Below are 18780 nucleotides of genomic sequence, written 5' to 3'. Positions count from 1 at the left end.
TATTGCACATATTAATATCTGCATATTATTTAACGCACATATTATCTCATTTAATCATCACCTCATGGTATTATTAATAATATTACTAATAACTCTCATTTGTTATATGTCCGGAATGTGTCAGACTCTTTAATCTTTCTAAATAATTTTTGATATGGGTAATATTCCTTAGTTTTACAGAAAAGGAACTAAAGATCAAACAAGTTGAATACGTTCTCCAAGGTCATAAAAGTGGTGCTAGAGCTGGGATTTACAAATAGATCAGTCTGACGCACAAATTGAAAACCCTCTTTCCTATATTCTAGTGGTTTTTCAGATAAAAGTACAAATTCTCCACAAAAGTTCAGAAACTTAATTGTACAAGTACAAAATGGAGAAGATTTGGTCTAGCAGTTGTTCATGCGAAAAGGTGTGAAGGGTTTTTTTTTTTTTGCCTGTAAGCACCTTATGAATCATCCAGGCAAGTCACTGACATCCCCCAAATGGATACAATCGTGGGCTGTGAAGCAGTGTCCAGAACAAAGAAAGGCAAGAGTCACACTGTGCCCTACCATGACTGACACTTGGTTCTGGAACACTCATCCTAAGAGAAGCACTGTCTATTTGAGCAAGCCCAGAATAATCTGACCAGAATGGTGAACATAAGTTATATGAATAATGGTTGAAGGAGCTAAAGTATAGAAAATATGCTACCTCTAGCTATGTGTAGTTAAGATTTGTTAAATGCATAAATTGTTAAATGCCAGACATTATTTTTAATATTTTACAACTTCAATTCATTTAATCCTCACCATAATCTTATACATAGGTACTGTTACTATTGCTTCTATTTTACAGATGAGGAAATTGAGGCATAGATAGGTCATATCATTTTTCCCAAGGCCACATAGTCAAGAACTCTGAAAGTCTGGCTCTTATTTCTTATTAGAATAGGAAATTAGAGGTGGAATTATATGCATAATTTGACTGCAGAGGAAATCACAAATCAGAGAAGAGTCTCTCGAAGAGTAAAATTTGATTTCATCTCAGAAACCTAACAAGTTACATTATTTTGAAAGAATATTTCTGAGTTGCCTGTCACTGGATATTTTCAATCAAACATGTTTTTGGAAAATTCAGGTTCATAAAATGTAAGTGATTTTCCCAAATTCCCACAGCTAGATAGGTTCAGGAAAAGGCCTGGGACACAGGTTTGTCCAACCATGCTTTCCTCAGAGTACTCTACTCTTGCCCCAAGAAAATCAAGTGTATGGATATTTTTACAAGTAATTTCAACAAAAGGGACTTTGACCTGGTTTCTTGGGTCATTAGCTCAACAAAGTCCCACTCTTTTTGCTTAGGACCAGCATAGTGCTTGGTGACAAAAAGTGCAAAGATTTAAAAAGAGACCAAGCAAAAAACATTGTGCTATCGTGGAGGGGTTCAGTGTTGAGTGGGGAGACACATCTGAAGAAAGATCATTGAATCTGAGTGAGAGAAACTGAGAATGACATTGCCTAGAATGCACATTCTTCTTGTCTTCCTGTGAACTGAAGTTTTGTTGTCAACAACATCCAAATTTATTCAACAAATGCTCGAACATCAACTTCATATCAGGTACAAGGGCAGGCATTGTGGAAACAGGAGAAAGCGCTAGGCATGGTTGGTCTCTGCCCTCATAAATGTTACAGTTGCCTTGGACCCCTGACTTCTGGCCTGGTTCTTCTTGAGATGTCCATGTAGGAAAGTAGTGAAACTGTGCAGACCCATCTTACCTGGAGGTTAGGTTAGAAGTCAGTGAGAAAGATAAACTTAGGATGTAACAAAAATCACCATTGAAAATAGCTATACTGGGCATGGCATGGTGGCCGTGGTGGGTGCACAGTGAATGTCTGAAGCCAGTTGGGGTGAAGAATGCCTCAGCTACAAGCATCACTCTCTGTTCTGGAGCAGTGATCCTCTACTCCATTTGCACATAGCAATTACCTGGGGAAAATTTTACAAAGCTGATGCCAGGGGTTCCACTCATGACCAATTCAATCTGAAATCTGAGAAGAGGATGGGCCTGAATATAAGCATTTTTTTTTTTTTTTTTGAGACAGAGTCTCACTTTGTTGCCCAGGCTAGAGTGAGTGCCGTGGTGTCAGCCTGGCTCACAGCAACCTCAAACTCCTGTGCTCAAGCAATCCTGATGCCTCAGCCTCCCGTGTAGCTGAGACTACAGGCATGCACCACCATGCCTGGCTGATTTTTTCTATATATATTAGTTGGCCAATTAATTTCTTTCTATTTATAGTAGAGATGGGGTCTTGCTCTTGCTCAGGCTGGTTTTGAACTCCTGACCTCGAGCAATCCGCCTGCCTCGGCCTCCCAGAGTGCTAGGATTACAGACGTGAGCCACTGTGCCCAGCCTATAAGCATTTAACAAAATTATTCTTTCCATCATAACTTTTATTTGCAGCAAGGACCACTTCTTAGTGGAAAACAGACCTGCCCATGTTTAGAGCTCTAGGCATCATAAAAGTCATACCTGTGAGTATTGCAACCGATTTTCTTTTGTCACTCAATTTGTAAAAGCTCAGAGATGGTGAGGTGCAATCAGAAATCAAAGATGGTGGAAAGTGCTGGAAACACTAGCTCTGCCACGAGCAGGCAAGCTGATTCTGTAAAGTTGGCTCATCTTCACTTGTCTTTATAAAGAAATACAGTACTTTCAGCTTATTGAATGGAGTTCTTTTGGAGCAGATCCTCATACAGGGTTCATAGACCACTTCCCTGTGGTTAAATTATCATGGTCCACCACTGATTCTTGTTTGCAGCTTTCCCCACTCCCACCACCACACACACCCCTCAAGATTAAATATTTTTAAATGCTGACTTTAAGATTTTGACAAAGCGTTTAAGTATTTGTCCTACGGTATTTAAACAGCTCTTTCCAGAAAGCAAATCATAACCATATGATCATCAAGAGACTCCACGGATCACTGAGAAAACCACGAGTGCCTACCCGTGCTCTGTGGATTGCGGTTTAAGATGACTCTTTGGACCTCAGATTCTTCGCGTGTCAGATGAATCAACGGGCCGACCTGACAACATTACGCTAATGTTCTATAATCTATGATTCATTTTTCTAGAGGACCCAGCCAAGTTGGGGATTCCCTTTATTTATCTAGTAGATTAAACTCTTCAAATTTTTAAAGAGGTAGAAGGAAACGGTCTGAGGTGAACAAAGTGGTTTTGTTTGTTTGCCTTCACCAACCCCCTTCCTGCACCACCGAGCCGGGTGAACGGTTGCTAAGAAAAAAGTGAACCGTTCCAAGCGAAGGGACTTTCTGGACACAGATTTTGAAACTTCAGCTGTGATGCTGGCCAGATAAAGTGGTTGGCTTTCTCTGTGGGGAGTGGTGGGAGAGAAGAGAAAGAAAGATCTGCTGCTTTTAATACGTCAGAACTAACCAAGAAATAATTGGGCCTACAGTCTAATCTAATCATGCTCTTGTTTATTCACCTCATATAAAAGTCTCTTAAGAATGCATTTGAACACAATATATAATAATAATAATACTATAACATACATTGTGAGAAACTTCTGAAAAATGATGAAATGTCCACCTGAAACAATGCAGTGTTCATAGACATACAAACCCATTGGGCACGCACATTTGTGCCATTTTTTTCTTTAACTATTGAGTCACAATGCTGAACTGAAAGCATGAAACATTTTTTTACAAACTGAAAACTGACACCAGTAAGAGGCCTCACAAGTGTTATCAGAAGAAGCTTCACATTCGCATAATTTACTACATCAGTTCACATTTTATTATAAAAATTCACATTGTTTTATTGTTTTCTTTTGTAATGAATTGGAACATGACATTCCTGCTTAATGGCAGGCAGGAGGCTAGCTCTTCTAAGTCAGTAGTTTGGGAACACTCAGAAGAATTACCTGTGAGCAAATGTAGTGTTGCTTTTTCAACCGAAGTCGCAATTATAGTAGAACCCAGTTATAACCCAACTCATGCATACTCAGATTTGGATAGAACATGGGTGAAAACTACATCCCCCCTGCTCCCTGCCCCTATCAAACTATACAAAAGTAAAAGCTCAGTATAAACCATTTAGTATCTAATGTGAGAGTCCTGTTTCCAAAACCGGTTCTTAGAGGGGTTGTACAGTATCAGCAACTCAGACAAGGAAGGAGCAGACCCTCTGAACAGAAGCCCAGCCCCATCCTCACTGCCAAGGGGGCCGTATGTCTCTCTCAAGCCATGTTAGGGTTACGTAATACACAATACAAAACGTTACAAGGAAAAGTTGCAACTCTTAGGCAGAGTTTTCTACACAAATGTAACACCACCGTTGGCAGGCAATGTTAGATATATAAATTAATAACTTACAAAACATTACATTATATACATTGAGTAATAAATACATGGTTATAAACAGGAATGGAGGTGTTAACGCAGAAGGCAGTGCAAGAGAAAGACGGCAGCATTAAGTTGAAAACAGCACATGTAGTCGGGTGGATAGAGGAGGGAGAACAGGGTGGGACCATGCGACTCTAGTGGCAGAGGGGTTCAGGACACGGCAGGGCACACGGCCTTATTAAGTTGATTTCTACGCAGACTCTTATGGTGAACAAAACAACTACCCCTTCCTACTCCCGAGTTTGTTCAACTTTATTCTGTTTACAGCAAAAGAGTGAAACTCCAGAAGAGAGAAAATATTGTTTGAAGCAGGCAAACAGAGATAAGTTGTAAGAACTGGGGAGTTAGATTGGACAAGAGGGGAAGGAAGGAGAATGTGGTTAGAAGTGTATCCTTTCTGTTTGCCAAAGTAACCGTAGTAAAGTGAAAGATATTGCCCAAGAAAGAAGGAAGACGGTTTTCTTTCCTTTTCTTTTTTTCCAGAAAGAGTCAGAAAAGTTATGTCAACTTTGAACGCTTATCTGTGTAGAAGTTGATACTAAACTCTAGGTATTCAACAAGCATTTTTAAAGACGTGAAAATGTTTTACAAAAAAGGCACACAGGTTGGCAGACAAGGGACAGGTGAGCAGATTCATAAATGAAGTTATTAGTCAGTTCAGTCACTTGGAGGGACAGGTTCCCAAAACTTAGTGCAGAATGATCTCTCAGTTTTGTGTCTTCCATTTTCAAGCCATTTAGTCGTGATCAGAACCGGCCTCTAGTAACACATGAAGCTTCAGCCCTCCGCCACACTTGCAGGCAAGGCAAGTCAACCGTGGGATTTCCTGAGCTGCTATTTGCTTCACGGTCCTGCATTCTGGCTCCAAACTCAAGTAACTGGAAAGGCCAGGTGGCCTTTGTCCTGTGCAGGCCTCGGCCCCCATGGTGGGCTGGCGCTACCACACAGCTGGCATGCTCATCAAGGGTGGAATGTTCGTCTTCACACAGAGAGGGCGATTATGTGTCGACCGGGGACTTGTCTTCTGTTGCAATGTCTATGTCAGTCTCTCCCAGGGAATCCCGGTTCTCTGGATCGATCACGCAAAGTGTCTTTGTGCTGCTGAAATAGCTGTGGCCCTCTCCCTCCTTCTCAGGTCCTTCCGAATCCTCCTCTTCGAGGGTCAGTTCAAATTGAAACTTCTCCATCAGACCCTGGCAGTCCCTGTTCTGCTCGTCCAGCGGTGGGGAGGGACTCTGGGGTATCATGCTCTGATACCAGTTCCTGTTATCTTCCAAAGTATCCAAAATGTCCTGAGCATCGGGCTGTACCAGATCTGCCCAGGTCTCCCACAGTGGATGGACGATGTAGTCAATGAAACCCACCTGGAGAGAAATCAGATTGCACATCTGTTACTGTGATGGGCCTTTGAAAACCAAACAAGCTGTCCTGGTTTCCATGCAAAGAAAGAGCAATAACCACCCCAGAGAGATCAATAACAATGGATTCCATGATTTGAGCACTCATTATAGGGTTGGCCCTGCCCTGGGTGCAGTAGCCATGCTGTCTCTCTGAATCCTGCAAAGCAGGATTGCCATCAACTATTTACAAAGGAGGAAACTAAGACTCATTGAGATTAAATATCTTGTCACAGGTCACCTCCTAGTAAGTGACTCCAAAGCTGCGTTCATCTCACTACAACAGACTGTTTTTCCTTTTACGTGTGCCAGATAAGAAGTCTGGATGTGATCCCGGCTGGGAATGACTTTGTCACTACTTGGATTCTGTGAGTCATTCTCTGAAGAAGGAAGCCCCAGGTCTAATGTGTTCTGACTCAATATTTTTTCCCTGATAACTTTAAAATATGCCACTGCTTCAAAATGATGGGCAGCTGGCCTGTGACTACTCTGGAATTTCTTAAGTTTGGTGGGATGCTTTTGGCCCATAGAGGCATTTGATAAAACACTGGAAAATACTTCAAGCCCTGAAACAAACACGCATCCCCTCTGCGGACATGTCTGCCATTGTTTTGGATCCATAGGGCACATAGTCATTTCCATCAGGAGAAAGAAGGGAAAATAAAAACAATTAAGCAGTTCCTTTTGCTGGTGTTCCTGTGAATAAATACGAGGCTTATGGCTCTGTTATGGTTTACCCAGGGGCTATGCATCCTGCATGAGCTAGCTAGGTGGCCTTATGCTGACCTCCACATTGTCAGACAAACAGGAAACACTGGGGGTGGGGGCAGGTAGAGACAGAGAATAGGCACTAGCTGAATGAGGGAATGGAATTCCCCTCCCATGGGCTGCGGAACTAGAAGGTGCTGGGCCGGGATGCGGGGGAAGGTGGGCCAGGGCACCCATGGGACATTACATAGGTGTCTTTCCACGTTACTGGGAACTTTCCTTTGTTAACGTTCTGGTGTTTGGCCAGTCATTTAATACATTCAAGTTGTACTATATATAGTGCTATATGTAAGAACCTCAGTTGTATGTGACTCTTTCATTCATACATTTATGCATACACATTCTTCTTTCTGGTGCTTTCCTAGCCTGAACAAACAAGATTTCACACCAAAGTCAGGGCATCTCTGATCTGCATTGGTTATAAGAACTTGACTGTGGATGATTCAGATAGTTCTCTTGCTTCTACCCACTCCTTTTTCCTCCCATTTGCTTCTTTATGTGTGTTTCATGGATTTTAGAGACTATTTTCAAGGTGTTTTCCAGGGACCCAAAATAACAAGCTCAAGGCTATGGAGAAAATTGAATAAGCTGAACACAGTGCAGTCATTTCCTTTTTTTCATTTGTTTTGCTTCTGCTATGAAATGTTTAGGACTTTTTTGAAAGGTTGCTGCTAGTTGTTTATTTCCTAGGTCATGGGATGAGAGAGCTCCATGATCGTAAGAGCTCCCAGTCCAGAAAGAGCTTTATTGCCAGACTAATCAGACAATGTTCAAAGGAGCCCATGTGTGGGAAACACCAGAGTGCATGATGATGTCATGGCAACAAGGAGAATTGTCCATGGGATAGAGAGTAAAGAGCTTTGGGTGGAGGGAACTGCTGAACTGGACCAAGAGGACAGATCTATACCTGACACGGGGAAACGCCTATTTTATCCATCTCACGAGGCTGTTTAGGGTTCAAATGGGCTAATGTATGGGAAAATGTGTGGAAAACAACACAGGCCATCACATAAATGGAAAATATCACTGCTACTAATAAAAGGGTACTACTTCTTTTAATTAATTTATTTGTTGTTCCGGTTAAGGCTTTGAAGTATTTGAATTGGCCCTGATTAATGTTATCTTAAATTTTTATAGCATATTAGACTTCAGCACTTTCATTGATTTTAAACTCATTTGGTTGGGTTTCTCTAAGAAGCAACAAAACAATAATTGCAAAGGAACTGTACATCAATATTACAAGTATATGTAAATTTGAGGTTTGCAGGCAGTGGGGGAAAGAGGATAGGAACACAAAAAAACACTCTGCAGGTTTTTGTAATAAAGACCTGGGACAGTCTATGAAGTCATTCTCACTCGCAGCCACCTAGCTCAGCCCATTTGTTATCCTGAAAGAAATGACATTTCAACGAGTCCTGAAGCCTTCATGGGGATACTGATACTTTCCAGTGCTACATATTCTGTAGCCATTGGCATCTGGGACATTTCTGTACCCTCTCCTGCCTCCAGAGTATTGTCCCCTGTTCTGAGCACACAGAGATTGTGTAGCTATAGACACAGCCAGGAAATGTCAGCATGTTCTTTAAGGCATGGAAACAACCTTGGAAAGGGATGCCAGACAGGGCTTTGACTATGGGGTAAAAGAGACTGTGTCTGGTGATGGTGACAATGGGAAATTATGGAGAGAAAGCAAAAGCAGGGGGTGGGAAACAAGGATGAGGAGCAGAGCTCCTGGGTGAAGACAGAGGTAGGAGAAACTTGGAGAGATGGGATGGGGGAGACGGCAGCATTCCATCAATCAGCTGGATTTGCTAAGGTCCTAGACAACTATCTGAACAATTTGGGGATACACAGTCCAAAGTTTGATGGGTTTCTGATGACTGCTTTGTCCCCACCCATGAAATTGAGTGTAGTGGAAAAGTCAAATGAGTCATGAGTATAATGAAGCTAAATGCATAGTTGCTTCCTTATCATTTCATGTATATATTCTGTTAAAAGAAAGGAACTAGATAGAACAACCCCCTCTCAAGTTCTACAATTATGAGAGCTCAGAAAAACTTTGAAAATTTCATATTAAATACCTGGGATTTTTCCACCGAAGCTGTGTGTTTATCACACATCGGGCTAATTTCCATTCCCCTCTCCCGCTCTTTGTCTCCTTGCTGGAAAAATTCCTCCATGATGCGGTCTGTCCATTGCCGATACAATTCCAAGGACTTGGTGGGGTTGCTCAGGTCTGCACAGTGTACCATGTTGCGAAGGACCTGAAATCATCAAGTTTTGGAAATCCCATAAAATTAGGTGTAAATACTGCCAGAACATCTAACATCTCATCCCTCTCATACTAGTACACTTGGTACCAAACCCGAGAACATTTTAGTTGCATTATAATTATGATGCATGCACCAAAAGAAGAAGTATGATAATGGTGCTGGCTAGGGTTGGTTATTTACCATTATAGAGTCCCAAAGGGGAAAATGTATGTCTTTTTAGACTGACAATCATTGAAGTTAAAAGCTGGAAGGCACATTAGAGGTCAGATGTTGCTATCGTTTCCATTCCTCAGTTTGGAAAGAATGCAAAGAATTATTCAAAGTAGATAACTTCATATTTTCCACTTGTGGAAAGAAGAGACCAGCTGATGGCAATTTGTATATCCAAAACAGACCTAACAAATTTCAAGTCAATGGAGTTTAAATCCAAACATGAGCTTTTGGGACCAACAGTCACGTATGCCCTATTACAAATAGATTCTGCATTTTATTTTTAGAACTAAGCATTTCAGTGAATAGGACTATGTTTTTCCTCATAAATTAGAGGATAAACTTGAAAGTCCATTTTCTTTAGCTTGTTCTTAAAATAAGCCTAGATCTGTAGTAGTAGCCTAGGATATACAACTAACTGAATTTATGTTTATTTTCTTTTTCTAGTTGTTGTTTGCTTTAGCTTGGTTTGGCTTTGTGTTAAAGCAAAGGCTGTCATCAAATACCTGAATACGATCAGTATAGTTGTCCAGCAGAAGAACGCCTGAACTTGTAACTTTCTTGGTTTCTACCATCGTCTTCAGGTCTGCCAACAGGCTCATATGTTTAGACATATCGGTTGCTAACACCTTGGATAAAAAGAAAATGAAAACTCTTAAGAAATTCCATCTATCAGAGAGAATAGCCAACGGAAGTGAGGACTGTAGGGAGGCTGAGGTCTTACCATGTCAATAACCATCTTCCTGAGCGTCTGGCGCTGCTTCTTGGTGAGATTGGAAAAGATGTCACAATGTTCTTCTTGTAGCAGTTTGAAACCCACGGCAAGGTGATGGTTTTCCAGCACGGATTCGTCATTATACATCAAAGCAAGTTCCGAATCTAGTAAATAAGACAAAATGATGACTTAATACAGAGGGATATGATTCAAACATTGGCATTATCTCAGTGTGAAATCAGCTTTAGTTGCCTAGAGGTTAAAAGAAAATGGTATACCTCAAACTTAGATCATTCATATATTCTGATGATAAAGAACAAGGACTGATGAAAAAGACTCCTTTATAGCAAGGAGCTCAAAGAACATTTCTATAAAACCATCAACACTTGATGTTAATCATGACCACAACAGGATAATCAATATTCTCAGGGAAAAAAAAAGTACTTAGATTTTTCTTTAGCACTTAGAGATAGTGCATTAACTGAGAGAATGAATGACTTTTCATTAGCATGTAAATCAGAGATTTTGAGCATGACAAAAGCTGTGAGCATGGCTTGGCATCCTAAGGCAGGACCACCCTAACGGCCACTGAGGTCACCTAACTCTGCTACTCTCCATCCATAATCGAACCTATGCAGCTGGAAGAGACAGTGCACAACTTTTAATGACCTTTCTTTCTGAACAGTGGAATCCCATTCTAGTGCTTTTCATGGAATCTCATTTCTGTTTGGAGGTTCTGGAGCTCAGATCCAATATTTGTGGCTGTTTCCCAGGAGACAGGGACAGTCGTGGGTTACGATGCTATGTGCTCTAACACTGAAAATCATTATCATGAAATCCCTAAGCCTTTCCTTGTCCTTACTGGATAATTCCACATCTATTATTCTTTCCTTACATATTATATTTTCCAAACTCTGAATTCTTTTTACGGCTTCCCTCTGACCCTCTTCAAGTTCTCCACGCAGCTCACATATTGTGTTGCCAGATTGGACACAGTATCCAGGAAAGGCCTGACCGGTTTGAGAGGAGTGGAAGGATTACCTCATTATTATCCTTGTTATTATCCATAATGAAAACATTAGAAGGAAAAAAAAATCAAGCAGTGAATCATACGGTTATCTCGCATGACTGTTGTAGTGGTGAACTCACTTGTGTTGATGAGAAACTGATTGGAGACTCCAGGATGATCAACGTCATGGATGGCAGCTGCAAAAATGGCCGCCAGGATTTCCAAGTCTGTGAAGACAGCCTGTGGGGCAACAGGAGCACATTTAACTCCACATCCAATTTGCCTATCCTGCTTGTTCAGTTTCATTTTAAAGTCACCCATTTCATTCTTGTTGGGAGAGAGACTGTTGATTTATATAACATCGCAACACAATAATTTAATTAAAGGTAGGTTCTGTTCATCATTATAAAGTCTCTGATGAGAAAGGGAGGATGGCCGGACCTCATTCCTATATCAAGCCTGCAGGCTGAGGCTTGGGAAGGCATTAGCACAATGCTTGTGGTGTGTGTAAACACCTGATGTTTGTTTCTTGGATCAGGGGACGCAGCATGGTGCTTATGTAATATAAGCACATTCAAGTCAAAGAAGCAAGTCAGACTGGCTCTGCTCTGAGATATAACAACCTTCATATGCTTTCAGGCTGAGTAACATAGAGAAAACTGACCAAATTCCAGATTTGTAAGATAAGCAATAAATTATTTCCCAAAGCTAAATTTGTAGTGTGGTCACAAGCTTTATACATTCATTCATTCAATACATATCCACCAAATAAATGTTTACTATAGGCAAGATTTGAGAACATTCCTAAGAACTGAAACCTAATGTCCCACTTCTCAACTCTTTCATGCCAAGTCAAGAAGGCTTCTCTGCCCATGTACAATGATTTAAACCTAGTATTTATTAAGTATAGATTGCTGCTGATTCTAGGACTAATATCCTCTGTGACTACTGAAATCTTCTGGTCCTTCAAATCCCAGCTCAGTTTCCATCTCTTCCATAAATACCCATCTCATTACTCCAGGATACACTGAACTCTCCCTTCTGTAAAAGTCTGTGGCATTCATGGCCAATTTCTGACTACACAGTAGGTGTACTATCAATAATAATGGATATTTGATAAAGAGTGTTGCCCCACTCTGATACTTATACAGACCATAAAAACAATACTGTTTCTTTCCTTCAAGAGGTTCAGACACTCTTAGCTCTCTATCTCTTTTCCCCAAGTCTTCTTGGATTTCTTTTCTTAGAAAATATGGAACCCAAGCAGTAGAGATGTAGTTAGTTTGATCTTTCTTCACCTCCCAAACTGATCTGCAGAGAAGGGGCTGAATAGGGTATGGCCAGTTCCTTCCTGGAGTGGGCCAGCATGCTTGGAGTTACCTGACCATCATTTCCATCAGTCAAGCAAGAGCCTGGCCTGCTGTACACGTTGTTGATTACACTGGTATAAACAGACACATTAATCTGTGAGAGAAGGAGTCACAGACACTCCTCAGATCTTGTCTGGCAAGATGGAACATTGTTCCTCCTTGCTTCAGCTTTATTAATTCCTCTGCTCTAGATTTTCAGTTACTTTTTATTTAACTCATAGAATCAGTTTGATGAATTCTTAGGAGAATAAGCCTATGGATACTTATTCCTAATAGGAACTATACACAGCATTTTATATTCTATTTCTGTGATATCCTCCACAGTGCCTGGGGTGGTGTTGGGCAGTTCAGAGCAGTACATGCATATTGAGGGTATACAATATATAAGATACTGAACAAGACACTTTGAGATATATTGTATTCCTTACTAGGAATACATTGAATACAGGCACAATCTCTGCCCTGATGATCCTGTTAATTGCCTGATAATTGCATAATTTTCAATTGTAAGAGATGCAAAGGTTACTCTGACATTAGAAAGCAAAGCAAGTAGAAATGTCATCCATTTTTATAAATAACCCAATAGATGGATGCTACACATAATCAAGAACCAGTTTAAGCATGCATCTGATTATACTGTTTTTGTATATACATTGCATATTATATGGTACTTTTAAAAGAGGATGGGCAGGTGTGCAAAACAGATCATAGCTACTCACATCTAATGCTGGTGTAGAAAGAAGCACGTGGGTTGACTGGGCCACGTCGGCAGCGTGGAGGCTGTTATGATAGGCCACGTCAGAATGGTAATGGTCTTCTAGAGTCATCATGTAGGTTACAAAGGTGTCAGATGAGATTTTGAATGTCTTTAGGAGGTCTCTTTCCTATGTGGTAAAATTGATTAGAACATAAGTAAGTGGATGTCCAAAAATGGAGGAAGGTTAAATCAGAAAAGTGAAATGGGATGGGCAAAAAAAAATCATCAAGAGCCATCCAATTGGAAAACCAGCATTCACTGCTGTTTACTTACCTGGAATATAGCATACATGATGCATGTTAGGGGCCGATTGTGTGAATATCCAGCCACATTGAAGATGTTAAGACCCCATTTGTTCAGGTCTTCTAGCTCCTGTAATCAAAAATTAGACAGTTTTGTTAGCATGCCTCATTCTTTTATGTTTTGGATGCTGGCTGCTTGGGTATTTAGAGTGCCTGTTTAAAAGTCCTCTAATTGCATGAAAATCTGAGAATGAAATGGCATAGGAGGTTGGGTGGCCTCTTTATGATAGCTGTTAAGTTTTTTTTTTCCAGAAAAGGGAAAATGTGTGGGTATTTATAGATTCAGTTCTTGACCTATAGCTGCCACGTGTCAGTCTTCAACCAATGTTGCTTTCAAAGGTAGCTTCATGTCAATAGAGATCACTCTAGCCCCATTTCCCTGCCTCTCCCCTTGCTGCCCACTGGCCCATTAGTAATTGCTAGAAAACAGTCTTAGGGAAACTCCTCTGCCCTTTGGTTATTATCACCGAGGGCCAGGTCAGAAAGACGCAGCTGCCAGAATGTGCATAAGTCAACCCAATTTAATGTAAAAGGTCATGATGAATGCCAGTCATGAATTATATTCTAGGCTTCTGGGCCACAGATGGACCTGAAAAAAACATCATTCAGGCTTGTGTTGTGGGATTATTTCAAGATTATCTGATTTAAGGAGTAATTTATTCCATTCCTAATAACTGCCCAGAGTAAGAGATCCAGACTCTCCCCAGAGACTTGGCCTAATGTTTAATCAACCTTACTCTAATGACAGCTTTCAGAAAGCCTCACTGACAGCATTCAGTAAGGCCTTTCAGAAGCTTTCTTGCCCACAGTAAACTCATTTCGTATTCTCACAAGGCTGAAAGGACCTCAGCAGTCACTTCGTGCAGCCTCCTAGAGGCAGTATAAATTCTTTCTATGTCTTCCTCCATTACTGGAATTTGGGCTTAAGAGTCAGTGCTGTCATTTTCTCTTTATTTCTTCTCCAGTCCTGATAATCAGTGCAGATTTTCCCATTGGTCCTTGGCATACAGTCCCCCAAATGTCCTCTGAGATAAAGTTAGACCTACGTACTGGCATTCCCTTGAATTTTTCCAGAGTCCTTTCAGAAGGATTCTCTATTCATGAGATACTGTTCATTAACAAACCCAACTCAGGACCAAAAAGAAAAAAAAAAAACAAAAAAAACATGGTTCTTTGGTATGGTTTGAAAAAAGGATCTTCAATCAGGTGCCCCAGCAATGGAAAAAGAGGCTACATTAGCTTCCTTATCATAAAATTTAATGATAAAGCAAAAGTAATCCTCACTATTTTCTAAAGGTATATGAGCATCTGTCTGTTGTAAAGCAGTGAGCTACATTCACACAAACCCAGCTCATACACACCTTGGCCAGGTGATCTTCATTTTCTGTGTTGACTCCAAAGCGTGAGATGCTTGTGTTGTTTAAGCTTGAACTATGCATCAGCTTTTTCACTCCGCTTATCTGGGTCATGAGCTGCTGCTTCTTCTTTTTCTCCCTGTCTTTCTGCGTGGGAGATGGGATCTCCACATCATTCTGCTTGTCTGCAATGGACAGAGGAATACGTTTTCCAGCACTTCTGTGACAATGAGAATCTACTGCAATATTTCAAACACCTCTAACCATCTACAATGGCTTTGGACCTTATAAAGGACTCCCATAGCATTATCTCACTGGACCTCCAGGACAATCCTGTGAAGTATGCAGGGAAATATGACGGTTTGTTGCTCCATGTTATTGCTAAGCAAACTGAGGCCCAGAGGAGCGAAGGAAATTGTCCAAGAAGTGGCAAAGATAGGACTCAAGCCCACATCTTCTGTTTTCAGTATAATTTAGGAAAATTACACTTACACATTTTCAAGGAGGGGCATCAATATTTATATGTACTTTTTTTTATTAAAGTGAGTAACTTCTATGTTTGTATAATAAAAAATGCTCATCAGTCAAACCCAAGTTAATAAAAATAGGCTTCGTGGTCTGTTTGTTTTATTTTCAGTTCTAAAAATCTGTGTGACTTTAGCAAGGTTCAATTTAAATAAGGAGTATATATATTAGAAGAATAAGTGGTTCGTGATTTTCAAATAATTACTTTAAAGCCTCGATTTATTACCATGTAAGATTTAGAGTAAGACCATAATTTCAGTTTTATTTCATGCCTTGTAGCTATTAATTCTACTAATAAATAATAACAAGGCCTCTTCTGTGTAATCGGCATAACACTTATTAACATATTTATGGTTATTAAATATTTATATTTAATATTTTAAAATATTTTAAAAAATTATAATAAGGTAACTGCAGAGCTAGGATTAGTGAAAAAAAGTATCTACTTGCTTGTAGAAGCTCTTCCCTTTATGTTATGCTATTAAAATACCAGCAATCAAATACTCTATTTCACTTCGCAGAAGGATATATCCTGAGTACTTCTGAAAAATGCATTAACTCTTTCAGGCCACCGGGATGCCTGTGAGTGCACCAAGGCAATAATATATCAAATTGCTTAACCATTACTTCACTGAACTAAATGACACCCTGTGGCTGAAAGAGTTAATGCAGCTTTCAAAAGTGCCTTACATTTATCTCTGCTTGTTACAGTGAAAATTAGTAGAAAGACAACTTCTCCATTTGAAAATGACATGCTTCCAGATGGCATGCTGCGATCTAGACTATTTGCTTTCAGACTCTTGCAGATGATAGCATAGTCACATGTTTTCCCCCGAGACCTGTGCCCGCTCACAGGCCCCTGTGGACACTCCATCAAACAAAGCAAGCACAGCAAGACAGTATTAGCATCATGTACACCTTGCCACCTGTCTGCAGGACCAGACCAAGGGAATTCTTGATCTCTAGCATCCAAGTACTGTCTCTAGCTATCCACAAGCTCCTAGAATCACAAGCCTATGATTTTTGCTTGAGGAGGAATTTTAGTGGTCATCTCAATTAGTTTAGGGGTTTCCAAGTCCTAGTCCTAGTCCAAGATCAGAAGCACCCAGGAAACTTTTGAAAAATACAGATTTATGAGCCGCACCCAGCCCTACTGAATCAGTATTTTTTAAAAGACTCCCAAGTGACTTGGATGATCAGAGCCAGGTTTGGGAACCAACAATCCCACACTCTCATTTTTCAGATGAAGTCAGCAACTTGCCCGAGCTCAAAGGGCAATTTATTTAACAGATATTTATTTTGCCATTACTTTGTTCCAGACACAGTGATTTAATAGCATAGAACCCAGGCCTTGAGGTTCCTGTTAAAAATCTCTTTCCTGAAATCTCTGGCATAAAAACTGTGTATTATATTATTTTTGAAATTACTTTTCTCCTTGTCACTTCATTCCTAATAATTACTACTTTTTTGCTAAAATGAAAGGCCACAGTGACCCCTGCCTTTCCAGACTACCTTTCTTCACCTCTGGTTAAACAGGCTGTTAGATTTTCCTGTGCCACTGCACATACAACCATTTCTAGTGAGACTAGCAGCTTTTCACCTTTGTTTAATTAAAGATTCCCCACAATAGTGAGTAATTGAGCTGAACCACTACTGTGTCTGGAACACTGCAATAAAGAAGAAGACCATTATTCACAAAGAGTGTCAATTTGACATTAATGGGTGTTTCCCTATGCAGGCATTGGAACAACTGACGGGTTTCCCTATTCTGAATTTCCTCTGTTAAATGCTTAGCCAGCTCAGTGTGGAAATAACCTGAAACACAGACTCGACAAATCATGATAAACACTCAGTGAATTTAGATTTACAGAATGGTCAGAATACAATGGGGAAACTGTTGGCCAGTCTAAGACAAGCAAAAAACAGATTTAAAAAATGGTTTCATCCAAGCTCTGTTAATGGCATAATTTGAGGTGCTTTTCTCGCAAGATCATACATTCCATTGTGCAAAATTCTAAGCTCTAGCTTTTGAGATGGTAAGTAGGGGGTCTCTGAAAATATTAAATAAACTGTAAATATAACATCTAAAAATCTTGTTTTATTTATGCACCCTCCACCTGGGTCCTGCTTTATTTCCCCTGAAGCTAGATACTTCTATTTCTCCTTGTATCAGTAATCCGGAGCCCATTATATGACAGTATCAGCACGTGTCTGGACTGGTAAATGGTCTACGGTCCACCTTTCTTTCTGCCCACCAGGACATCATCTTTATAGATGAGAAGAACACAAGTTCACAGATCTCCCGATTAAGGGATTTCCCTCCTCCCTGGATGACACATTTTAACATTCAGTGGCTCTTACTGAGACAGCGCTCTTTAGGTTTAACTTAAATTGCTAAGGTCTTCTCATGCTGTGGTCACTGAGATGGCTGTCATGTTCTTTCTTACAAGAGCCTTTTGTATTACTGGAAACTGTTAACAAACATTTTATTTTTAGGTTCAATAATCCTGATTTCCAAAGACTTCTTTCTGAAACAATATACATATTATGTAAATGCCCTTAAATGTGATTTTCTTCTATTTGTTTTGAGTTCCTACCAGCCTTCTTTCCTAGTAAAAGGAGTGACAGGGTATTTAAGTCTAGAAGTCAACAGGGCTGAGTTCTAGTCCTGGCTCAGGAACATATGTGCTCTGTGACCTTTGTCAAGTTACTTCAAACCTCTAGGCCTCCATGTTTTCTCCCGTAAAATAAGGGAATTGGATAATAAGGTCATTAAGGTCGCTTGCGGATCTGACAGTTTATGAAGAAGGCCTCATGGACTTCCAGGAACACTCACTATGCTCACAAGATAGGACTAACAGTTCCATGGCTTGCATTTGTAGTCTGGAAACAAGCTTTGTTCATTTGTTTTTTAAGACTGTCAAATTACAAGCCTAGGTTTCATCACAAAGAATCCAGGTGGCCAGGTATGGCTTAGCAGAACTGATAAACGTGGTACATATCAGAGTCATATGTTAGAGTTGGAAGAGATTTGGGATGTGATCTGTACCAGTGCTCCTGTTTCTAGGTGAGGCAACTGAGGCATCTTTTGTTTATATGATAATTTTTTTCTCCCTATATTTTCCCAAGAGCATTTAAAATTCTAATCCACCTGTCTAGTCTGTTTGATGGGGTTTACCACACACACACTCAAATACATTACCCCACCACACACTCACACCCCCACTTTCCTAAGGCTAAAAGTCTATGAAGTTTGAGATTCTGATAACCTTCCTCAACAGCTTGTTCTTGATAATTTAATATCCCATTTTTGAAATAATGGGAAGGCAAACAATTGGTTTTTCTAAAGAGATCTGCCTAAATGGCAAATAGAATATTCAAGAAAGAGTTGACATTTGCCTGTTCTTGAGATACAAATTGTTGTATCTTTATCATCTTATCAGTTTTCTTTTTGGCAGTCTATGATGATAAAAAAAAAGATTAATTACACTAAGATGTTCTCATTTTCCTTGATGAGAAGATATGGAAAGACACTAAAATGAAGAAGACTGCTTAGTCCGGTCTTCAATGATTAAGAGCTCAGAGGCTTCATGTAGCTTTAACACCAGTAGCAAGAAATTATAAAAGCCCTGTTATTTTAAAATACAATGTTTCTAAAAACAAAAATGTGATTTTATTTTCTTCTTTGATAGT

At 40.0% G+C, this 18780-nt stretch overlaps 1 protein-coding gene across 3 annotated transcripts in view; it reads right to left on the bottom strand.

Moving 5' to 3' along the window:
- Window positions 1-3464: 3464 nt before the first annotated feature.
- PDE4B (phosphodiesterase 4B) overlaps window positions 3465-18780 on the bottom strand; it is a 396900-nt gene continuing 381584 nt past the window's right edge. For all 3 annotated transcript variants that reach the window (XM_012767157.3, XM_012767158.3, XM_012767161.3), the window contains 8 exons: window positions 14569-14747; window positions 13179-13277; window positions 12868-13032; window positions 10919-11018; window positions 9779-9933; window positions 9561-9683; window positions 8653-8835; window positions 3465-5770 (listed from right to left, as the gene is read on the bottom strand). In XM_012767157.3, coding sequence (XP_012622611.2) covers window positions 5405-5770; window positions 8653-8835; window positions 9561-9683; window positions 9779-9933; window positions 10919-11018; window positions 12868-13032; window positions 13179-13277; window positions 14569-14747 — 1370 coding nt within the window. In that variant the 3' untranslated portion in view covers window positions 3465-5404. The remainder of the gene's footprint in view (window positions 5771-8652; window positions 8836-9560; window positions 9684-9778; window positions 9934-10918; window positions 11019-12867; window positions 13033-13178; window positions 13278-14568; window positions 14748-18780) is intronic.

Source organism: Microcebus murinus, chromosome 2 (genome assembly GCF_040939455.1).
Source record: "Microcebus murinus isolate Inina chromosome 2, M.murinus_Inina_mat1.0, whole genome shotgun sequence".
Classification (NCBI taxonomy): domain Eukaryota; kingdom Metazoa; phylum Chordata; class Mammalia; order Primates; family Cheirogaleidae; genus Microcebus; species Microcebus murinus.
The sequence above is the reverse complement of the archived record's forward strand: the minus strand, read 5'-3'. Positions and strand labels throughout refer to the sequence as shown.